Genomic DNA, 24,817 nt, shown 5'->3' with positions numbered 1-24,817 from the left:
GAAGATGCTAATGCTCATTTACAACACTTCCTGAAGATTTGCAACACATTCACCATAGCAGGAGTTTCCAAAGACGCTATACTACTTCGCCTCTTCCCATTCTCACTGTTAGGAAGAGCGAAGCAGTGGTTCTACGCTACAAAGGAGAAGAATACTACGTGGGCACTTTGCTCAACAAACTTCCTGGCTAAGTTCTTTCCCATGGGCAAGACCATTGCTCTCCGTGGGAAGATTACAAGTTTTCAGCAACAAAATGATGAATCTGTTCCAGAAGCATGGGAGCGCTTTCAAGACTACATCCTAGAATGTCCCCATCATGGAATGGAGAGTTGGCTATTGATGCAGACATTCTATCATGGGCTCAGCAACAGTGCCCGAGAGACTATGGATGCTGCAGCTGGAGGAGCGTTCTTATCACTTACTATACCACAAGCCACAGCTCTTGTGGAGAAGATGGCGTCCAACCAAAGCTGGAATGAAGAGAGGACCCAGACACGCAAGAGAGGTGGAGGTATGCATCAGCTGAAGGAGGTAGACATGCTGTCTGCAAAGCTAGACCTGCTCATGAAGAAGCTCGATGATAGAGCTGGAGACATGAAAGAAGTTATGCACATCTACGACTCTCACATGACTTGTGAGGAGTGTGGAGACACTGGACACTCAGGCAACCACTGCCCTGAGATGCTTGAGGATGTGAACTACATCAACAACAACAACAACTACTACAACCGTCCTCAACAAAATCAAGGTTGGAATCAACAGAGACCTAACTACTCAGGTAATTATCAAGGTAACAATTCTTACAACAATAATAATAATTTTCCACCTTTGAGAGAGTTAGTGTCTAATCAAGGCAAGCTAATGGATAATCTATCTAAGAAATCGGCATCTAATGATAAAATGCTATAAAATATAAATAATAGAATGGATAATTTTTCTACTGCCATCAAGAATCAAATTAGCTTGAATAAAATGATTGAATCTCAGTTAAATCAAATAGCTACTACTGTTCCTACTACTAACCCCGGTATACCATCACAACCGGAAGGATTAGAATCTGCAAATCTTGTAGACGTGTTTGATGCAGGTAATTGGAGTAACCCCGTCACTGAATTTTCTACTGACCGTCTGCCGGTCAAGAGAGGCGATCCAGGACGCCCCGTCATCCCGATCTCCATCGACATGGTGGACTTCCCAGAAGCACTCTGTGACTTTGGCTCTAGCGTCAACATTATACCCAGGGTACTCTATGAAAAATTCTTTACATATCCTTTATTAGAGAGAACCATGTGTTTGCAGTTTGCAGATCAGACGATAACTTTTCCAAAAGGAATAGTGAGGAACCTTTGTGTCCGAGTTGTTACCTTATATGCCCCAGCAGACTTCGTAGTGGTAGAGACCGGAAATGATGAGGGAGCACCTATCATCCTAGGGAGGCCATTCTTGAACACCACGGGAGCTATCATCTACGCCAGTGCTGCCAAGATCAGTTTCTACGTCAAAGGGAAGAAGGAGACATTTTTCTTCAAGAACAAGACTACACAAATTCAAGATCAATCCAGACGTAAATCAAGGAATAGGACCAACAGGAGAAATAGGAACAAGCAAGTGTGGACCGAGTTAGCTAAGATGGTCACTGTAGTTTATGGAGGCCAAGATCATCAACTTAAGCCACCGTTTTTGACCAAGAAGGACGACCCAGGAATGCCAAGCATCTACTGCTCCATAAATGGATACAACTTCTACAAGACGATTTGCGACACTGGATCGGGCGTCAACATAATGGCCACAGTCACCTATCGGCTCTTGTTCGGGACCATGCCACTAAGACCAACATACATTCAGCTCCAGATGGCAGATCAGACATTTCGAGAAGTCAAAGGAACAGTAACTGATGTCCCAGTCAAAATAGACGATCACTTTGTCTACACAGACTTTCAAGTTGTTGACATGGGAGAAGACGAGTATGATCCACCCATCATCCTTAGAAGACTTTTCCTCAGCACCGTTAAAGCAATTATCTACATTGGAACCGGAGAAGTCCATATGCACTTCCCCTCAGAGAAGGTACGCCGTTATTTTACTGACCCTAACTATATCATTGAAGAATCTAAGCAGGTAAGAAAATGACGCAACCGCAACCAGAGGAGGCAGATCATCAAGGACGGATGGGCAGACTATGAAGGAGAAGTTGTAAGATCAGAAGACGTTGAGTTTAAACAGAATTATCCAGAGGAGATTGAAGCACCAAGTCAGGTGTGGAAAATGAAGATAACTATACAAGAAGAGGAGGCGCTGCCGGAAGTACCGACTACGCCACCCAACGAACCTCTGGACGATTAAGAAATTGGAGAGTCCCGTTCGGAGGACTTAAAAACACCGAACGCCTTGCCAAGAGGTAAACTTGGTAGTTACCTTTCCCTTTCAATTATTTAAAATAGTTTACTTAGTTAATTATGTTCATGCTATCCTAAAAAGAAAATAAAAATGTGAAAAACAGTAAGCCCCATGTGAGTATACGAGTGGCATAAAACCCATAAGTACATTCACTGTGGTGGCATAAAAATAAAATAAATATTTTTCTGCTTTATAAAAATAAAAATATAAAAATAGGGAGTAATGATTATTAAGGAGTCTCAACCTGATAAAGGCTAGATATTTATGCTAACACTTAATCAGTTCCACAAGCTTTGTTGTCTATTTGAGCTCCACAGAATTTAAGAAGACTAGTAGACGGAGGACATTCTAATCGCTGTCAGAATGCTGCTGACTTTCAAATACACCTCTACCACCTGCTAGCTACATCAAGAGAAATTACGTCAAAATTCAGCTTGGGGGAGAGCACCCCCATTTATCTCGATAAGTATTTCTATCTATCTTTATAATTATATTATTTTAGAATATAAATACACATAAACTATGGAAAACCAAATAAAGATTTTATGCTTATATATATGTCTTTTGCTTAGTGTGTCTAATAAATAAATAAAGTAGCTATGCTAATCTGTATCTAAATAAAACTTAAGCATGGATATGATAAATAGTTGCTCTGCCTAATTTGCAAATTTTAAGTTCTCTCTCAAGTTTAGATATAACTGTTATAAGTTAAAGCTTGCTCTAGACCTAAACTTGTGGGATGAAAACTTAATCTGAAGTCTAAGTTTTTAACGGATACGATATGGGAAGGTTGAGCTGTTGTTTATCTATTCCTAGAGATGCTAGAATTTTGAAGAATTTTATCTTTGAAAATCTTTAAAATGTTGCATGATGAGTTCCTGTATGATGAGAGTTTAAATTCCTACCATAACCATATATACATGCTTGCTAGACTTTGAGCCACACATTTATTATTTACTGCTTATGAGCATTGAGTGTGGTCAAGCTGGGTAGACCCTTAGGACCTTGTCATGTGGTTAAATCAAGATTCACTTGCACGTTCACTCATATATGCTACTTCTACTCCGGAAGTACCATCCACATATATCCATCCATTTCCATCTCCAGAATTGCTCAAAAATATTCTACTCCTAATCCGGGAGAGAATAGCCAAAAATATTTCTGTTTTTCCTTGTGAAATAAATGCTCAAGTTATCTTGTTACTACCACTTGCTATCTTATCTCAAGAGATGAGTGCTCTAAAAAAGAGAAAAAAAATACGAGGAAATAAAAAGGAGCAAGTGCTCGGAACCTCGAAAGAAAAGAAAAAGTGAGACGAGAGGTAAAAATGGACAAGTGTCCGACAGTAGAATTAGGGGTACAAGATACCCATCTGAGAGACAAGAAAAAGATAGAGCATCTCATTCTCCTCATAAAGTTTCAAAAGCAAGGAAAGTATGTATCCCCTCAAAGAGCAAAGTAGAATTAGACTTCCACCACCATTGTTTTCACCATTGTTATCACTATCATCACCATACACCATTCATTCACCACACATGCACATCTTGATTTGGCTTATTGATTTGTTTCTTTGGATCCATGGTTTGACTATGCAATAAATGTCTTATAAGTATGTATACTTTATCTCCCACCTATGAGCTCCAGATATTAAAGCCTTATTAGAGTAGGGTGAGAGAGAAGGCAATGTCACTATGCCTCATACCACAAATACTACATATCTTGAGAGAAGGCATATACCATCACTGCCTTGGTAAGGATCCAAAAATACCACAAAAGAGAGACCTGAGAGATTCATACAAGGAATTTCTGAGTTTTATTTGAAAATCTGCAAAAAACCCCAGAGCTATAGCTGATCAAGAATAAGAGACATGGCACTTGGCTAGACTGTTCTATCTTTTAACCACTCAAGACAGAAGTGACAGTTACAAGTCCCATGGTGAAGGTAAAGTAAGTAAGTTTTAAGTCTTGACAGTTTACTCTTACTCAGAGATGAGATCTTATTTAAAAACATGTGTACCGTCAAATTTTTAAAAGATATTACAACAACTTATGATCCATAGCTGAGTCTATCCTTGCTCAGGGACGAGCAAGAGGTAAGCTTGGGGGAGTTTGTTGACGGTCCTTAAGTATCAAATTTAATTATCAAATAAATAAAGAAAAGGATCCAAATGAAATCAACATCCAGACTTAGGGTTTTATCTGACAGAATTCCACGAGTTTTGGTGTTTGTCTATTTCTGCAGGGGGTTATCAGGAAATATGGAAGAAAGGCCCACATGTCAGGATTACGTAAAGATATTAACGTGCTGCGCAATTATCTTACATCTAGAAGACTCCAGAAGCCACAAGACCGAAGCGGAGGCGAAACGGGGCCAGAGGCAGGGCGCCCGCCCTGTCCTACTGGGCGCCCGCCGACCTCCTGTGTCCAATCAGGACTCTGCTTTGCGGGAGATCTCCACCGACCTAAAGGATAAATCTAAACCATACAATCTATGTCGGTTTGATCCAATGGCCCATATTCACTTGAAGGGACTATAAAACCAGACCCCCTGGCCCCTGGAGGAGAGAGCCTCTCAACCCTAATTCATTGTTCCATCAAGGGAGAAGAAGTCTCTGATCAAGATTAGAGCCACCACATCAATTAGACATCTAGATTAGCATAGCTACATAGAATTAGAACTAGAAGGAGTCAATCTTCGATTGGTTTCCGGATCTGTCAGGAGGATTCTTGGTAATTCTCTAATTGTGCTTCTAATTGCTTTCTAATTATCTTTGTTCTTCAATATTATGAATATGACTTTGTTCTACTTCAATATATTGCTTATGACTTTGCTCTACTTGCTTATATTCAAGATTATATTGTTCTTAGTTTATCATAGTTATGTACTTGGCTTAGTTAGATTCGATCTATATACATGCTTAGGATCGTATAGCGTTTATCCATCGGATCCATGGGTAAATGATAGGTATTGTGTAGGCGTGGTGCTTATACCGTATTTATCTGCGATTGTACCCAATATGCCAGATCGTGGGGTGGTTCGTGATAGTGACAGCTTCATTGATTCTTATATAGTCCCCCTCTCGTGTATTGGGCTGGAGAGCAACATTATTACAGGGGTGTGATTGCTATGTTTCTCATATTCCTTGCTAATATCACTATGCATGGGCGTAGTCTTGTCTCACAATGATTGCTAAGTATGCTTGCACTAACTATAATATGCTAGACTATATAGTTAAGAATAACTTAGGGAATATTCTTGTAGTTCGTTCTAATACCATGCTAATGACTTTCTAGAGTATCTAATTGAGGTGCTTATCATATTTATTATGTGGCTAGATCAGATTAGTTATCCTTGTCACTATTATTATTTCATATATCTTTTATGTGACACTTATCCCTGTATGAAGAGTTAGATATAATGTTCTCAATTATACATGCAATGATAGATGCTCAATCTCATATTCTATTCTGTAATCAATAGAGATGATCGCTAATCCCTTCCCAGTGGTAAAAATATAAATAACGATACCTGGAATACTTCCCGGTTAAAATGCTGCATCGGTATTAATCTATGCGCTTGCAGATCCCATTCATTATTTATTTAGAAGAGCAATTGCATATTTCAATACCGCGTCTCTTATATCATGCTGGGGATGACAACTTGGCTTAAGTGGTGTAAGGGATAGGTTTGGCATTTCTGGCACCGTTACTAGATTTAGAGAACTTAGTCTACTTTTGGTAATGATGTTAAGAATACCCAACACTAGGTCCAAAGTGGCGGAGGCCTCGTACCTGAGAGAAATCTGGCAGCTTGGACATCTGTTGTCGTGCTCCAGCGTCGCGTGGGAGGACCATTGGTCTCTCCACGTACGTCTGGGCGTTTGGACATATCGTCCTGGCGAGTGACGTTGCGGCGTTGTCCAGACCGAATGGTAGCGCTCTTCTTGGGGCGAACAGCCCGTGTGGAAGTAGCGTCGCGGCAGGCGAGAGTGCGCAAGGCGCGCCGTCTCCCATCGTCGTCGTGCGATCCTCGTGGCGTCGGGCCGTCACACCCGCGGTTTCGGCGCGCGGGGCTGTCGGCTCCTGCGTCACCTCCCGCTTGGCACGAACTAGCGATCGTGACGAGGCAGAGGGGTGATGGTGGCGCTGTCCACGCCGCTTCTTGGGCGGGGAGGCGTGGTGCCGAGGCCGTCTAGGGGCCCTCAATCGGGCGGGCGCAACGCGAAATTCTCCCGGTCCTTTGACCGAGAGCAGGATCATGTCATAGCCAAAACCGGTGGACATGAACTCGAGGCTCCCGAACCAAATCACCGTGGAGTGCGGAATCGGCGAAACAAGAGTGGCCATCTGGAAAGAGATGGGAAATCGGTGAAAAACACGCAGGACCCCTACCTGGCGTGCCAACCGTCGGTGTTTTCCCCCCGGGGGGTCACACCAATGAGTAAAACTTGTGTGCGTGCTCCCCTTTCCAGATGGTGATGCAAGAAAAGACACAAAGATTTATCCTCGTTTGGGCAAGAGAAGGCCCTACGTCTAGCGGGGGAGGAGAGTTTGTATTATCTTGCACCTAAGTGCTTGTACAGGGGTGAATACAAGCGTGGTATGAACTCAGATGGAGTAAGGTTGCTCTACTATGTATGTCTTGTGTTGTATCGCGTGTCCTGTATCCGCTCCCGGACCTCTCCTTTTATAGTTCCAAGGAGAGGTCTAGGGTACATGAATAGGCGATAGAGTAAGGGTCGATAGAGGTATGGCGCGCTGACCTACTCGAGGCCTCCGTATCGGCGTGGCTTCGAGCCGTCTTGTCTTGGTACTTTGATGATGATTACGCGTGCCCCTGAATCCCGCTCTTGTGCGCTGTCCTAGACTGGTTTATCTGTTGCATGCTTGTACATCGCGGCAGCAGCTACGTCGTAGTGGTTGAAGTGCTGTCATTCGTCGCCCGATCCTTCCCCAGGAAGAAAATGTTCTTACTCGAAGGTCAGGTGCCGTGTAAAGCCTTGCTGGCCAGAGCGCTGACTTTGGGCGTCTCGAGGGGGGTCTTGACTGGACGTTCTGACCTACTCCGTGCGCCCTGCCACGTTCTGGCTTGTTTGGTGGGGAAGGCTACGAAAAGAATGACAGGACGGGTGCTTGTTCCCTATCACGCTTCCCGTGACTGACGGGTTAGGTGAGAACACGGCAGGCGCATTTAATGTGCTGGTTCCCGTGCCCGCGTCAGGCGGCGAGCAGCGTCCTTGCGCTCGAGGCCTTTCGATTCGTACGAGCCTGTTTCCGTATTCGACGGTAGCCGGCGCTCGAGCCCTGGTCGATTCGCAGGACGCTCTTCCCGTGTTCGTGGCTACGGCCGTGGAGGACCGTGCATACATCTGGGGGGGCCTCGAGTCGGAGGCCTCGACTTTCGTACAGATGCTCTCGCTATGTACATCAGTTAGGGTACCCCTTACTGATATCCTCGACAACTGGAATTAAAACTTAATGCACCAATGCTACTACTAATACTTCAGGATAGTAATTCCAAAGACAAAACAAACATGTAAGCACATGATTTAAGTTCTTCTAAAAAACCTTAAAAATTCTTATCCTTTCTTACATGTCTTAGCTTCTATGATTGACATTTAGGAGCTTCATGCATGCTTTATTTCAGTGTGGTGATATGTAATCATGATTCTTCTAGGAGTATAACATATGCAAGTCATATATCCTGGTTTGTAGAGCTGTCTAAAAATTCGAACTCAACTTCTATTTGAGTGATATCTGATGATAAATTCAAATACTTCATGTATTACATTACTGTTTGATATACACAAGAGATATTGCTTGAGGAATATATACTGATAAAATCTTATCTACCATCTTATCTTCTAGACATTTAATATAAAGCTTCAAACTATAGTTTATAGATCAGCATTATTCCTTAAACTAGGCATATAAGCTTGAAAATTCAATTTTCAATGCAATATGATATTCTTATAATCATAATTTAGGATTTTCCTCATGCAGAGTCCCATGATGCATTTGTTATTTCCCTTGGACATATAGTCATTCCAGGGAAGAATCAGGAAATATATATCGTGAATTCACTACACTTCAATGGTAGCAAAATATCCTACATGGATTTAGCAATGACCATAACAAATAATTCTACTATTTAGAGTAATTCTAGGATATTCTCCTTCCTTGAAGGTATGAATAAAAATACATAAATTGAACTACGTGCATATAAGTTTACTACGTGTAAACAATTAGTAAGGTGCAAAAAGATAGTGGATGGTTATGCAAAAGCTATTCTTAGAAGCTTCCTAACAATTTTCAGGATTATGGTATATTTTCCAAATTAATACCAAGTATTCATTCATCCCAAAAGTTCATTATGCTAGAAAAACAAATATGAGCCTCTCAAAGGTGATAAGTCTAAGGTCTGCAGGATTTAAAGAACTCATATACCTCATACCATGTTTCTAATATAATCATTCAAGAATCCATTCTTATAATACATGGTACATAATTCATAATGTGTGGTAGATATATGCATTCAAAAGAGCATAAAAATCAGCACACATAGAAAATAAAAATTGCACTACTACACTGAGGTACAGTAAGGGCGGCTAAATATGCTCTGTAAGGACGGTTAGCCTAGCCGCCCTTATGCAAACGCTCTTACAGTGGATTCCACTGTAAGGGCGGTTCAACACCAGCCGCCCTTATAGTGGTCCACTGTAAGGGCGGCTGATAACACCAGCTGCCCTTACTATTGACCACTGTAAGGGCGGCTGGTGTTTCTAGCCGCCCTTACAGTGAGTATTAGTAAGAGCGGTCAGTGTTCCAGCCACTCCTATTGTCTGCATTTGTAAGGGCGGCTCAATCTAGAGCCGCCCTTACAGTTAATTTTCAGCAAAAAAAATAAAAATTACAATAATCAAATAGAGTAGCATATATATATATTATCAAATCTGACTACATCACAGCACAAACATCAAATTCAAGTTCCATCATCAAATTTACAAATTCAAAAGTTCTATCATAACAAGTTTCACAAATTTGTCAAATCCACAAATTACACTCTTTCTACAGATCTAAAAATCCATAAAAAATCTAATATACTAGCTAGCTAGAACTGCAATCAAAATCCATCATCGAAGAGCAAGAAATAAGATCCTTGCCTTACAAGCTTAGGCTTGTAGAAGATCAATAGTGTCCTCGTCCTACATCTGGCTCAGCTCTAGCAACAACAGATCTTTGGCTTCCTGTGTTCAGAGGCGCAAAGAAATAAGAACTCAACAGCAGATCTCCAGCGACCAAATCAAAACTTATCTCTTAAAAATCAAAACTAGATTGCATGAAGGATATATATTGTTCAGAACAAAAACCAAGTACAAGCGCATTCTAATTAATTTTAGGATAAGGCAATTAGCAAAATATAAATAGTGAGAGGAAAGCAATTAATAGAAAACTAATTTACTACTTGTGAATCCAGTAAGTATACCTCAAAGAAATATATGTGAAAAAATAGAAAGCACACAGGAAGTGGTGAAATACAAGACGATAGGCGTTGGATTGTTGTTAGACCTCTACGACATGGATATATATCCAGTAGCATAAGGATTGTGCCATTTATTTTATTATCTAATGTTAGGAACACCATCAAGCTACAAATCATATTGTGACATCTTCCTACATTTGCAGTAGTCATACTAATTCTACGCCCTAAAAAACAATGCTACCCAGTACGGATATACAATTTTAGTAGAAAACTGACAAATAGATGATGACAAAGGTGCAGCTTAAACCTTTTTCCTTTTACTGGAGAAATTAAATGACTAATCATGCATTGCCAACACAACTTTGAAACTAGGACTGATAAAGTCCAACCTATCCAGCCTAATAAGTCATTGCTCCGATCTGCCTCCACTACCACAATGTAAGGTCGTGCTAGACACTTCCACCTACTGTGAAGTAACAGGTTCATGATGAAGAGTTTCTAAAATGCAATCCAATATTATTTCTTCAACCATATCGAAACCACTCAGAGTCATCAATAGATGCAAGAAGCACAGCCATAAGTTGCAACTCACTTGTGGAAACCATCTGTGACTTTGGTGTTAATCTGCAGCATAATGAACTTGCTGCTAAATCCTGACTCCCTCTGTAGGTACTCATGGTGATAGCCATAGCGATCACAAAGACACCACCACATAAGCTCAGCTCAGAATTGGCATACACTTGTGCAACAGGTCCTTATTTCCTTTAACTGCATAGTGAAAGAAATAAAATGAGACTAAAGAAATCAAACATATTTTTTGATAACATCCCAAATCCAATACTAAATGCAAACTGTGTGTGAGCTTGTTAAGTCACAGCCATGAGGCTAAATAGGTAGCAAAGAAGACCTTTGACAGGGCATAGAAAACCAATAGCTCTCAAGCACCACAATTCTGTAAATTTGAGAAAATACTGCTACTCCATATACTGAACCAATAACCCACAATTCATCCAAATTTGGTTTTTCCTTGCAGTGTTCCAATCCCTTTGGTTTTTCCACCCAAATAAATTTCTTTATCCCTTTTGGTTTTTTGGCCAAGTTGTTTTCACTCTTGTGGCCTGCAGTAGCAAAGGCAACAATAAGCACCATGTTTGGACATATAATGATGTCATATACATACATAAATAGCTACATGAGGTAATTTGAATAACTAAAAGAATATTTCATTCCAACATTATTATTATCTATAACCAGGTAAAAAACTCTGATATAATGATAATTTGCATCGCAGGAGCATAGAAAAATACAGAGTTAATAGTACTTGTCAGAGGGAAAAATAACTTCCTGAGTAACAATGGATTCAGTGCTATGATAGCATCTGTAAGAAAATATATTAAAAACAATGTATTTCCATTGATTAACTCTCCGTCTCTATGGCATCCACAAATTAAACTGAAAAATAAAGGGATCCAGGAAAAGATGTCATGTGTATGAAGAAATCCAATCTACATGCTATTGGTCAAGGATCCTTCCATGTCATCTTTATACGTATTGGAGCAATTAGTAGTACTAGGTAACTGGTGGCACCTAGACTCTTATGTGATAGCAAAGAGAATCCCACAATCAGTTGTTGCTTTATGCGGGGGGAACGAAAATGATCTAAGACAGAATTAAAAAACAAAACAAGGCGGAGGGGAAACCTGACCTGAACAATGCTCTGCATCTGCATCTGGGCAGGCAGCGTGGATCTGCTCTGCCTCTGCGTGGATCTGCTCTGCCTCTGCATCGGATCGCGTGGGCTAAGACTTTGCATGGGTTTTATTCAGCATTTCGCGAATCTCAGCCGTTCAAAGTCGATCCAACGGTGAAAAGCCGATATGCTTCGATGTGAGTTGAAACAGGTCGCCCATGGGCCAAATACAGTGCTTTTTTCCAAATATAAAATTATTTTTTAAAAAAATAAAGATTTTCTATATACTTAAAGTTCAAAATATAATTATATAAAAATTTTAAGATATTCCATGTACTTTTACGTTTAATTTATATATATATAATAATTTTTAACTATTCCATGTTTTTATGAAGATTCAAAACTAAATGTTTTTAGAATAAAAAATAGATTTATGTAAATTTAAAAATTCAAATTCAAATTCAAATATGTAATAATTTTGAATTATTTCAAAAAAATTTATGATTAATATATATATATATATATGCAAAGTTTATTCTTTAGTTCCTCGTTTGATCAAGTTTGACCAAGTCAAATCTTCGATTTTTTTAGAAAAGACACTTTGACCGGAACCTAGATGGTCTCAGCTATAAAAGTCACAAATACAAAGTTTTTCTGGCTCATCAAGATACACATTTGGTGTAATGGTCAACTTTTCATCTGTGAGAGTTTGGACCACTCAAATTTAGAAATTTTGAATTTTCACACCTACATGCATGTTTTTAAAACCTTAGACGGCCCCAACTCAAAAAGTCATGTATAGCAAGTTTGTTTCACTCATCAAGATCTACATTTGATATATAGGACATTTTTGCATTAGACAAAGCGTTACGAAAGTGTAGTTGTAAATCCACAAGTCCCACATATAGTTTCATAAAGTCTGTGTGAGATTCAAGACTTTGTCACTAGAGTTTACCAACACTTTCTCAAATGCAAAAATATCCAATATATCAAATGTAGATCCTGGCGAGCTCTAACACCCTTGTATTCAAATGTTTTTCATTTGAGGTTATTTAGTGTCTTGTTTGACCAGGTTTGACCAAGTCATAGATTGGATTTTTAAAACATGTGACTAGAGTTTACTGAAACATTTCCAAATGCAAAAATGAAATATGTATCAAAGGTAGATCTTAGTGAGCTCTAACTCCTTTGTAGTCAAATTTTTTTAATTTGAGGTAATTTACCACCTCGTTTGACCTAGTTTGACCAAGTCAAATCTTGAATTTTTTAGAAAAGACACTTTGACCGGACCCTAGATTGTCTCATCTACAAAACTCATGAATACAAAGTTTGTCTGGCTCATCAAGATACACATTTGGTGTAATGATCAACTTTTCATCTGATAGAGTTTGGACCACTCAAATTTTAAAATTTCAAATTTTCACAGCTACACGCACGTTTTCGAAACCCTAGACGACCCTAACTCGAAAATTCATGTATAGAAAGTTTGTTCCACTCATCAATATCTACATTTAATACATAAGACACTTTTGCATTTGACAAAGCATTACGAAGCGTAGTTGTAAATGCACAGGTCACGTAGTATGTGTGAGATTTTAAGACTTTGTGACTAGAGTTTACCAACACTTTCTCCAATGCAAAAATGTCCTATTTATGGAAATGTAGATCTTGATGAGCTCTAACACCCTTGTATTAAAAAGTTTTTCATTTGAAGTGATTTACTGCCTCGTTTGACCATGTTTGACCAAGTCACGTCTTGGATTTTTAAACATGTGACTAGAGTTTACTGAAACATTTCCAAATGCAAAAATGAACTATGTATCAAAGGTAGATCTTGGTGAGCTCTAACTCCTTTGTAGTCAAAAGGTTTTAATTTGAGGTAATTTACCACCTCATTTGACCAAGTTTGACCAAGTTAAATCTTGAATTTTTTAGAAAAGACACTTTGACTATACCCTAGATTGTGTGAGCTACAAAAGTCATGAATACAAAGTTTGTCTTGCTCATCAAGATACACATTTGGTGTAATGATAAACTTTTCATCTGAGAGAGTTTGGACCACTCAAATTTTGAAATTTCAAATTTTCACACCTACACACATGTTTTCAAAACCCTAGAAGGCCCAACTCGAAAATTCATGTATAGAAAGTTTGTTCCACTCATCAAAATCTACATTTGATACATATGCCATTTTTACATTTGATAAAATGTTAGAAAAGTGTAGTTGTAAATGCACAAGTCTCACATATAGTTTCATAAAGTCTTTGCGAGATTCAAGACTTTAGGACTAGTGTTTACTAATACTTTCTCAAATGCAAAAATGAGCTATGTATAAAATGTAGATCTTGATATATTCTAACACCCTTGTATTCAAAAGGTTTTCATTCAAGGTCATTTAATGCTCATTTGACCAAGTCACATCTTAGATTTTTAAAACATGTGACTAGAGTTTAGTAAAAATTTTCCAAATGGTAAAATGACCTATTTAACAAATGTAGATATTGATTAGTTCTAACACTTTTGTATTCAAAATATTTTTATTTGAGTTCATTTAGTGCGTCATTTGACCAAGTTTGACCAAATCAAATATTAGATTTTTTTAAAAAAGACACTTTGACTGAACCCTAAATTGTCTCGAATACAAAAGTCATGAATACATGTAAAACTCATCAAGATATACATTTGTTATATAATGGTCAAGTTTTCATTTGACAAAGTTTGAACCACTCAAATTTTGAATTTTGAAATTTTCACAGCTACAGACTAGTTTTCGAAACCCTATAGGATCTCAACTTGAAAAGTCATTCATACCAAGATTGGTCCACTTATCAAGATCTACATTTGATACATATGACATTTTTGCATTTGACAAATTCTTAGGAAAGTGTAGTTCTAATTCCACAAGTCTCACATATAGTTCCATAAAATGTATGTAAGATTCAAAACTTTGTAACTTGTGTTTACTAACACTTTCTCAAATACAAAATATCCTATGTATCGAATTTATATTTTGATGAGTTCTAACATCTTTATATTCAAAATTTTTTTATTTGAGATCATTTAGTGCCTTATTTGATCAACATGTGACTAGAGTTTACTAAAAATTTTCCAAATGGTAAAATGAATTATGTATCAAATTAAATGTAGATTTTGATGAGTTCTAACACCCTTGTATTTATTTTTTTCATTTGAGGTTATTTAGTGCCTCATTTGACCAAGTTTGTCCAAAACCAGTGTAGGTACGGTTGGTGATTGAGCCACCCTATGACTATTACTAACACTTTCTCAAATAGAAAAATAAACTATATAATAAATATAGATCTTGATGAGTTATACAATCGTAATGTTCAAAAGTTTTTCATTTGAAGTCATTTAGTATCTCATTTGACCAATTTTGTCTAAAACCACTGTAGGGGCGGCTGGTGATTGAGCCGCCCCTATAGTAGTCCACTATAAAGGCGGCCAGTGATCCAGGCGCCCTTACTGTGACCTACCACTGTAAGGGCGGCTGATAACACTAGCCGCCCTTACAGTGGCCACTGTAAGGGCGGGTAACCAGTTGGGACCCACCCGAGCCACTGTAAGGGCGGCTCCAAAACCAGCCGCCCCTACAGTAGAGGAGGGTAACGTACTCTTAGTGCTTTTTTCACGTAGTGTTGTAAACGTATAGAATTACTGTGAAGACAAAATGCAAGGTCACCGGCCGGGTCCAGATGGTATTGACTGCATGTCAAGCTCACGACCGATCCAATGTAATTGTATAGGTGCTCAGTGATGAACTCAGTTCATTGACATGTTTCGATTATATACGCACATGCAGAATTCATACACGTACGTATACATGCTATTTAGCTTCCTTTACTTCCAAATTAATGAACCTTAGACTTCTAGTCTGTAGTTTAAGTGCTAGTTGCATGTCATGTAATGCCACTCGTATATGTAGTTTCATAGTTCATGATCTCCCATCTAATTCATGTATTCTAGCTCGATTTGGAAAAACAGAGTTTCTAGCTACCCATCCAAACATCCAGTAGAGATTAATCCAGCTTGATGGCTGGCGCAAACAAACTATAAGATGTGTTTCATACCTCACAGAGGATACCGAGTTGATCTACTCCACTTGTCGCGTAGGACAGTATCACTAGATATATACCGCATAGGGTGTTCTGGTATTTGTCATAGATTTGCCTGTTTGACAGTGACGATACATGTTGACGCAGTGTAAATTTAGTTATATGCAGAGGTAGCAAATCTGTTCCACTAACAACGTTAGGATGTCGACGTCGTTGAAGCCATTGCGGCAAGGATGTTGGCATAAGCGGCGGCGTCAAAGGTCGGCGGCTTCAATGACGATATTGACGTAGAGCTTGCGTGCTGATAACATGTGATAAAACATGTTGCCAGTGGTTAGGACATTTCCCTCTCCGTCTCTCATGATCAACATAGTGTGTAAAAGTAGAGAACAAATAGATCCAAGATAAGAAGACTATCATTTATTCTACTAAATATTGGTCATTTCAACATAGAGCTCCCACATATGTATAGTCCTGAATAAGAGTTTTGGTAAGAGTTCACCTACAAGACTAGAATTAGGATTCCACCTTCTCCTTTCTTTCTAGGATAAAGTCCGTATGTTTTACAACATTCTCTTATTTTCTTTCGATCTTCTACCTTTGGACTTGTCGATCCTACCTCTGTTCCGTTTGTTACAGTTTTCTACCATGCTGAGAGTAAAAGGGCACCTGCCATTGATTCTCAAAAACTAAATTTGAAGTCTTGTTTATTTCCTTTCCACAACTACACTTCTCCTTTTTTTTCTTAGTTAAGAAAAAACAAGTGTTCGCAGTCTTGGTACATCTTAATAATTCTGAACATTTCTACAACTACTGCTCTTATAGTTCATTTTAGTTTTACCCCGAGTCAAATTTGTCAGGTTTAATCACGTTTGTCAGCTATTTCAAATAAATGCTATATCAAAATATATTTCATAAAAGATTAATCAAGCTAATTAGGTGTTGATGTTTGTTTATTTTTCTTTAAATAAACTTGGTTAGAATTAATTTTTTGACATAGGATAAAACCAAAATAAGCTACAATTTAGAATTGATAGACTAGTACATATTTAATTAGGTCACCTGCTGAGAATTTCACATTTATCATCTCACATTGATCAGATCGACCACCAGGTCAATTTATGTCTACGTACTCTACTCCGTCGTGATGGACTGGTACAGTTGCTTCATGAACCCTGTGAATCGGTCGATGTCTACGATGACGTGCTGTCCGTTGATGAAGATGTTCCACATCTTGTCAAATCCCTGGCGATGTATTGAGAGCGGGTCGGTAAACACGGCGTGGTCGCGGGGGTAGCTGTCCTTCAACGAGGTCTCCTCCGCTGTGGCCTCGTACTCGAGATAACGGAGTCCCATGTCTGGCACGGGGTCTCCGTACGAATGCCGGCACGCCCACTTGAGCTCGCCCCACGGGATGATCTGCACCACCGTGGCGTTGTGAGGCAGGAACAGCATGTTGGCCAGCCCAGCACCGTGCACGCCCATGAGCACGTCGCAGGAGTTGACCACCCCGGGGAACCGCTCCAGGTCACTGACGTCGTCTGGTCCCGCAGCTACCACCTCGAAGCCGACATTGGCCGCGGCGGCGATGGCGTCGTCTTCATTCTTGAGCTGCCTCGAGTTGCGGCGCAGGATCATGACGAGCCGAGGCTTCTTCCGCCCGGCGCTCACCCGTGGCCGCTGCAGCGAGTAGGCGGAGCGGATGAAGTCCCGGAAGCTCACCATTGTGTAGCCCTTGTGGGAGAGACCCGGGACGATGCCCAGCTCCTTGTGACTCTCCAGCCCGACATGAGCCGACGGGAAGCAGCGCACGGTGTCCTCAGGCTCAGAGTCCAAGTCTATGACTGGGTAGCTTGACAGTGCGGCGAGGATGGCCTTGTACTTGGCGATCCACTTGGGCTCGTAGTCGGTGGCAAGCAGCTGGACGTGGCCATTGTACTCTCGGGCCGTCAGGTAGAGTGGGATGATCACGTCGGTCATCACGTGGAAGAAGTTCCTGTTGTAGCCGCCGGTAGAGAAAACCACTGCCGGCACGTCGTGCCGAACCGAGCACTGCGGTGGTGGTGGTGGGTCGTCGGCGGCGGCACTGCCTGCAGGCGGACTAGACCGCATGGTGACCTCACGAACCAGCAGCATCACCTGGTCCTCCCACTTTCGTGCATACGGGCGGAGCTTGATGGTCGCATTTTCCGGACGGTAGGTGGACGCCGAGACGACGTACACAGTGGCGGATTTGCCATGGATGCGCAAGTCGCCTTCCATGCTGCAGGTGTTGGACTGATGATTGCTGAAGTTGCAGGTCAACTTGCTGCTTATTATTGGCGGTGCTGCCAGAGCTGCAAATTAAATTAATTACATTTTTAGATAATGAATGAGCTGCGAATTAAATTACATTTTTAGATAATGAATGAGCTGATTCTTCGATCTGTGGTTCCTAGCTAGCTAGTATTCCGTAGCAATATAATATAATGCAAGTTGCGCGTGCAGGCGGCACTGCGTTGTACGAACTAATTAATTAACGTAGTATTATTAGTCGTCCTGGCACATGTGGCCTTAATTTGGTTCTGCAGAAAATGTAGAGTAACTAATTACCTTTCGTCGCATCGACGTTGCTGGTCACCCCGTGTGTGGATGTTGATGCCGCAGAAGGTGGTGACCCGACCATGGAATCTGAATTCGAATGGAAGGCCACATGGCACGTATTTTTGTTAATACATGCACATCGAGGAAGACAAGTGAAACGCCACTAACATAACATAACTGACGTAGTACAATTGTTTTTTCTTTCCAGATCTTTGACATTATTCTACGGCTGCTTTGCTTCTAACTGCGCTATGCATATACTGACCAGCTGCATCTGCTGCCATCTTTTTGCTGTCCATACCATGAATACAGAGGTGAACTATTCCACTCTGTGAAAATTTAGATTACGTATGCAAAAGTGTTCCGTGTACAAACTTAGCTCAACGAACTAAAGAATGGATTCTTGTGAACCATTTCAGTCATGACTTTGGGAAATCTGGTCTCCTTATTTGCAGAGGTAACATATTTATTAGCGTTACATGGTCCTCTGATATCCTACATATATACATCCAGATCACTTGTATGAGAAAATTGAGTGGACAATTGATCACTCCTTCTGTGTATATATCATCCCTAATATATATATGCTATGTATACAGCTGCGCTATGTGTCACCGTAATCAAATATTTTTAAAAACTGAAATATTTCCGTAAAATGAAAATACTTGAATGCGCTCAGCAGCAATGGACATTTCCATGTGTGTGGAACCATGCAAATCCATGTTTACTAAGCCTTATAGCTAGGATAGGATCTCCATCATTAGCACAACGTACCGTGCGTTTCCTAAGAACTCATCATATGCATTATTCAAAAGAAATGGTAACGACGGGCTGACTAGCTAGGAAACAAGTATCAAATTAAGCAAAAACTGATCAAGGACAGATATATCTTTCCTCTCTATCCTTGGTCAGAAGCGGTGACTTACAGCGTGCAAACTGTGGCAGGAGATTTGTCTTGAGCACTATCAAAACTAGAAGAGGCAGCAGCAGCCACAGCGCCGCCGCTCCGCTCCCATGCTTCTTACTCCCGCGCCTTCCTTGCTTCATCCCCCACAAGCTAGTGCTACTCTCTAGTGCTCTGAAGAAAGCTCCAACTGGTGGGTATGCTCAGCTCGAAGCCGGCTGCCACCCGGTTAGCTTGAAGGTATAGTACTGTATGTGTCAGTGAAGCTTGCGAGTAATGCAGTATTTGTTAGAATAAAGGAACCACATGACATCTAATCTTCTAACACGTTTGCGCTTCGATTCGCGAACAAGTCCATGGGTTGACTTGCACGTAGCATTAAATCAATGCACATGCAGACTAGCTAATTTAATCAGCTGGCGTTCACAAATCAGAAGTGTGGATGGCCCACTGGTAAACAAAAACTCAAAAACGGCGGTTGTGGCTAATTTTTATTGGGACACAAAAACCGTATACCGTATGTGTAAACCACTTTCTACACAAAGTTTTCTTAACATAACCGCGAGTGTAAGTTTCTAATTTTCACTGGCGGTTCAGTTAAGTGAACCGCTTATAGAAATTGATTTACACTGGCGGTCGACTTAACTGAACCGCCAGTGGAAATCAGACATTTACACTCACTAGTACACAGAACCACTATATAGACGGTTTTCAACCCCTTTCGACAGGCGGACTGAAGAACCGCCTACGCTAGGTGCATGTGGAAATCAAGGGTTTCCACAGGCGGGTAATCTAGAACTGCCTGTACAACTCCATTTCTACAGGCGGTTCAATTATGCCACCCGCCTGTAGAAATATCGGTTCTCATTACAAAACCGCCTGTGTTAAAATTTTTAAATCTCCCACCAATTTCTAAATTTTCCCACCAGACCCTATTTTTTATTTTATATTTTAATATATACATACAACAAACATATATATATATATACACATAATATTGAAACTACTAAAGCCTAGAGATCATGTCAACCATTGCAACATGCAATTCATTTATATATATACTATTACTTTATACATAACGTTACATTAATTACAAATATGATGACACATCAAGTTTTTTCTCTTTACATGCATCAGAGGTTTCACCTCTGAAACCTCTGCTCTAATAACCGGATCGAGTTAGCTTTAGCCTACTAATCTCCCTTAGCGCTCCGTATTCAGGCTTTGCTAGGGTGCTGATCCGATTGTGATATTTCCCTTCGCTGGGAATGACTTCTCTCATGATGAATTTGTAGAGGTCCTCAACTATGTTGTATAAAGTGGCTTCACTCATGCTCTTCGCCTTTTCAAAGTCTTTTTGCTGCATAGGAAGTTAGAAAAATATCATATGTTTAAAGTTCATAAATCAAGTAATCTAGAATCGCAGGATCCCAAATTGTATAAGGCGCCGAGCTACCTTCTCCATGTTTCGTCCAAATCAAGTAATCTTTCATAAATCCTTGGCAGACCAGATGAGAAATGATTGCTTCAGTATCTTCATAAATGTTAATATTTCTGCAGTCGATGCAAGGACAATATATGTGCTTCGTCTTTATTCTCAAAGCATGGTTCCTAGCAGCATCAACAAACCTATGAACCTCGGGTATGTATTATGAATCTAGTCTTAATAAGTTATACATTCAGAAGGACCGCTCCATCATGAGCTATGGAAAAATTAGTAAATTAATTGATCTCAATGCAAAACAAGTATGAAATATTGTCTTGGAATATTGTTATCTAACCTTTCAAACAACAACCTGTGAAGATGAAAACCTCCCACTTGTATATCTATCCAATTTGTAGACCTCGGAGATAACATTAAAAATAAAGACAAAACCCTAAGTAATAATTCAAGAAAGAACACTTAACAACTAAATCAAATTGACAAGGTAGAAAAACACCATTGATGGAATCAACTAAATATATATCTTGATTTCACTAAAATAAATTTGAGAAGGAAATATAGAAATGGTGAGAGGAGATGCATCGTCTGACCATCATGAAAAATGCATATTGCATAATAAATCAAATTTACATAAAAAATAACATTCTAAACAATATAATTTAAAAAGCTAAAAAAGAAAACCTATCTTTCTCTCTCTTCCCAAGCATGAAAATACCATTCATAGAAACCACTACATATATATTTCTTGGATTCACTAATTAGAGAAAGAAACATGGAAATGGGGAGAGGAGAGACATCATGTAACCATCTTAAGCAACCTCATTTGAGCAAATTGTTGACACCGTTTTTGGACACGTACCCGGAGATCAGTAAAGTATAGTTCGGCAGATGGAGCAACGATAACTAGTCTGCAGGGAAGTTGCCGATGAGGGTGGTTGCAGATGAAGAGACAACTATGGAATCAACTAAATATATATCTTGATTTCGCTAAAATAAATTTGAGAAGGAAATATGGAAATGGTGAGAGGAGATGCATCGTCTTCCATCATAAAAAATGCATATTGCATAATAAATCAAATTTACATAAAAAATAACATTCTAAACAATATAATTTAAAAAGCTAAAAAAGAAAACCTATCTTTCTCTCTCTTCCCAAGCATGAAAATACCATTCATAGAAACCACTACATATATATTTCTTGGATTCACTAATTAGAGAAAGAAACATGGAAATGGGGAGAGGAGAGACATCATGTAACCATCTTAAGCAACCTCATTTGAGCAAATTGTTGACACCGTTTTTCGACACGTACCCGGGGATCAGTAAAGTATAGTTCGGCAGATGGAGCAACGATAACTAGTCTGCAGGGAAGTTGCCGATGAGGGTGGTTGCCGATGAAGAGACAACTAAATGTGACTAAGTCCAGAGGTGGTGACGAGTTCGTGCCGATGATCAGTATTAGTGTTTGCCAATGGCCATAACAGGTCTGCCGATGACCCTGAAGGAAAGCGTGGAGATTGCCGATTGATCTGTGGCGGTGTCCCGGTCGGTTACAAGGGGATAGTTTTATGTTTTCCTTAGTTATTTAAATTCGTTTTGTATACGGATTCCGTTTAATTTGGAATTCGAGTCCTAGTCGTGTGTGATTGTAGCTCTTTGAGTAGGGTATAAATATAGACCCTAGGGCCTTGTAATGAACAATCTATCAATCAATCAAACATAAGTTTTTACTCATATTCTAGCATCTACTTTTTCGACGACTTCGTCATATTTTCTTTTTTATTACGAGTTCTTAGGAATTCGTCGACTTAAGCTCGGCGTGTTCTCAAGTTCCGCGTGATCACCTCTTGGCCGTGACATTCGGGTGTATCGCTGTTGTCGGGACCAAAGTGGTCGAGTTACCACCTTTGTCGATTGTAAGGTCAAATCGGCTACCACGCCTCAACGTTTGAATCGGGTATTAGCCCTTTGTGTTTGCAGATCAGTTTTGCACCAACACATCTTTTGGCACGCCCAGTGGGACCAGATTCAAGATCAAGATCAACATGTCGAACACCGATTTCGACTTGGAGAACGTCATCCCCGTGATGGAAGCCAATCTCGGGGATGAGCAGAAGCTAGCCATTGTAAAAGCCATGGAGGACTACAAGCAGCAGTGCTTGAAATCCTTCAGTATCAACAGGAGTGGCGAGGTGATCCAAAAAGAAGCACTGTCGGCACCCCGGCAGATTACTTTGGAAGCCAATCCTGGTAAACTTCAAGACATGGTCGATAATGCTATTAACCGTGGCTTGATCAATCAAGCTGGTGTACTGTCCAATACGGTTTCCAATGCCGTGGCTAGAACTTTCAAAGAAGGCAGTTGCCACCCAATTATGTGGGTCCTGCTCATCATCAGCCAGGATCACCAGTGGTCACAGCTCCATCGGCTACTACGGCCGCTGCGGGCACAGAAACTACTGCCTCTCCAAGCACATTAGGACTCATTAATGTGCAATCTACGCCGATGACGACCAATCCATCAACTTCAGATGAGCAAATCAAGCTCGCCACAGATCTATTGGCATCGGCAATGTCGGGATCTGTTCCTCCCAGCTGGTGGGGTTATGGTATGCCCCCAGAGATGATGTTGAAGACTCCTGGAACGTCTCAAGTGGCTGATATGACAGGCAAGGATCCTATGACATCAGCACCTCCAAATCTGCCGATGAATCAGAGTCCCCAGTATACTACAACTACTACTACAAGACCTTACACTGGGAATTCTCAAGCTCCAACGTTCCAGATGCCTAACGCATCGGCAGATTCAATGCCGACGCAGCAGAGGTTTATGACACAGCCAGGGTACGTCAATTCAATGATGATGCCCAATTTTAAGCCATCGGCAGGGTTTATGCCGATGAATGCTAACAGTGGATGGACCGGGCAGTTAGTCTTTCCACAGATGCCTCAATAGAATCATCAGGCTCCAGGGTTTCAACAAGGCCAGATCCAGCCTGGGTTCCAGAATCAAGGGTTGGCCAACCAGCCGATGAATCTTGGTCAGCAAATTGGTGGTCAGACGATCAACCCCATGTTCCATGCAGATCGTGCACCTCAGAGACACATGGAAGCATATCAACAGGTGCCAGATCCGCAACCACCTCATCGTTAAGATGCCGATGCTTATTGGGCCCATAAGATAGCTGAAGTGATGAGGGACTAATTTGGGATAAAACCCAAAGTCAACACTTACTCTTATCGGACACCGTATCCTCCTACATATGATTTAATCCCACTTCCAAATCGGTTCAAGATACCAGATTTCACTATTTTTTCTGGACAGGATGATACATCGACCATGGAGCATGTCAACAGGTTCATCATTCAATGTGGGGAAGCTGCGAACAGAGACGAGTTAAGGGTTCAGTTGTTCTCGTCATCGTTGTCTGGATCGGCGTTCACTTGGTTCATATTGTTACCTCCTAATTCAGTGATTACTTGGGCCGATCTATAGAAGCAGTTCCACAAGTACTTCTTCTCTGGAGTTCATGAGAAGAAATTACCGATTTAGTCAGGTTGAAGCAGCACAATGATGAATCGGTTGAAAGCTTTGTGCAGAGGTTTTGGGAAGTCAAGAATAAATGTTATAGCCTGGTTCTAGATGATCGGCAGCTTGCCGATTTGGCTTTTCAGGAGTTGTTGCCACATATCAGAGACAAGTATGCTTCTCAAGAGTTTGAAAGTCTGAGTCACTTGGTGCAAAGGATTTTTGACCAAGATATTAAGCCTTTTGAACCCAAAAGAGCATGGAACAAAAAGGTATCGTTTGTCGATGAAGCAGTGAGCTCGGATTCTGATGAGGAGCCAGTCATCGGCTTAGCAGAGTGGGTGAAGAACAAAAAGCTGATGTCTTGCCCTTTTGCGCATAAGGAGCCAGAAAAGTTTGCATTTGACATTACTAGAGCCGATAGGATATTTGACTTTCTACTTCAGGAAGGGCAAATAAAATTATCGCCTAATCATGTTATTCCATCGGCTGAAGAGTTAAAGAAGATGAAATACTGCAAGTGGCACAATGCAACCTCTCACAGCACCAATGAGTGCAAGGTATTTAGGCAACAGCTGCAATCGGCTATAGAATCTGGGAGAATCAAGTTTGATAATTCCAAAGCTCAGAAGCCGATGAAAATCGATCAACATCCTTTCCCAACAAATATGTTGGATGCTAAGGGAAAGACCAAGGTCTTGATGTTGGAAGCAG

General features: G+C 40.5%; 1 protein-coding gene and 1 long non-coding RNA gene across 2 annotated transcripts; both read right to left on the bottom strand.

Annotated features, from left to right (window-relative positions):
- LOC110432945 lies at positions 9,356 to 11,082 on the bottom strand. Its single transcript, XR_002450244.1, has 3 exons — positions 10,788 to 11,082; positions 10,473 to 10,648; positions 9,356 to 9,644 (listed from the first exon to the last, which is right to left on the bottom strand). It is a non-coding gene; the product is annotated as an uncharacterized LOC110432945 (long non-coding RNA).
- On the bottom strand, positions 16,646 to 19,396 carry LOC8083820 (protein O-linked-mannose beta-1,4-N-acetylglucosaminyltransferase 2). Its single transcript, XM_002464669.2, has 3 exons — positions 19,153 to 19,396; positions 18,236 to 18,313; positions 16,646 to 17,979 (listed from the first exon to the last, which is right to left on the bottom strand). The coding sequence occupies exons 1-3, from the start codon at positions 19,271 to 19,273 to the stop codon at positions 16,778 to 16,780; spliced, it is 1,401 nt and encodes a 466-aa protein (XP_002464714.1). The 5' UTR covers positions 19,274 to 19,396; the 3' UTR covers positions 16,646 to 16,777.

This window comes from Sorghum bicolor, chromosome 1 (assembly GCF_000003195.3).
Source record: "Sorghum bicolor cultivar BTx623 chromosome 1, Sorghum_bicolor_NCBIv3, whole genome shotgun sequence".
NCBI classification, from domain to species: domain Eukaryota; kingdom Viridiplantae; phylum Streptophyta; class Magnoliopsida; order Poales; family Poaceae; genus Sorghum; species Sorghum bicolor.
Note: the sequence above shows the minus strand (reverse complement) of the source record. Positions and strands in the feature narration are given on the sequence as shown.

Coding starts and splice junctions, on each gene's coding strand:
- LOC8083820 (XM_002464669.2), bottom strand. CDS start 19,273: ATGAAGCAAGGAAGGCGCGGGAGTAAGAAGCATGGGAGCGGAGCGGCG. Junction 18,314..19,152: donor CCTGCCACAGTTTGCACGCT/GTAAGTCACCGC, acceptor ATTCGAATTCAG/ATTCCATGGTCGGGTCACCA. Junction 17,980..18,235: donor CAACGTCGATGCGACGAAAG/GTAATTAGTTAC, acceptor TTTAATTTGCAG/CTCTGGCAGCACCGCCAATA.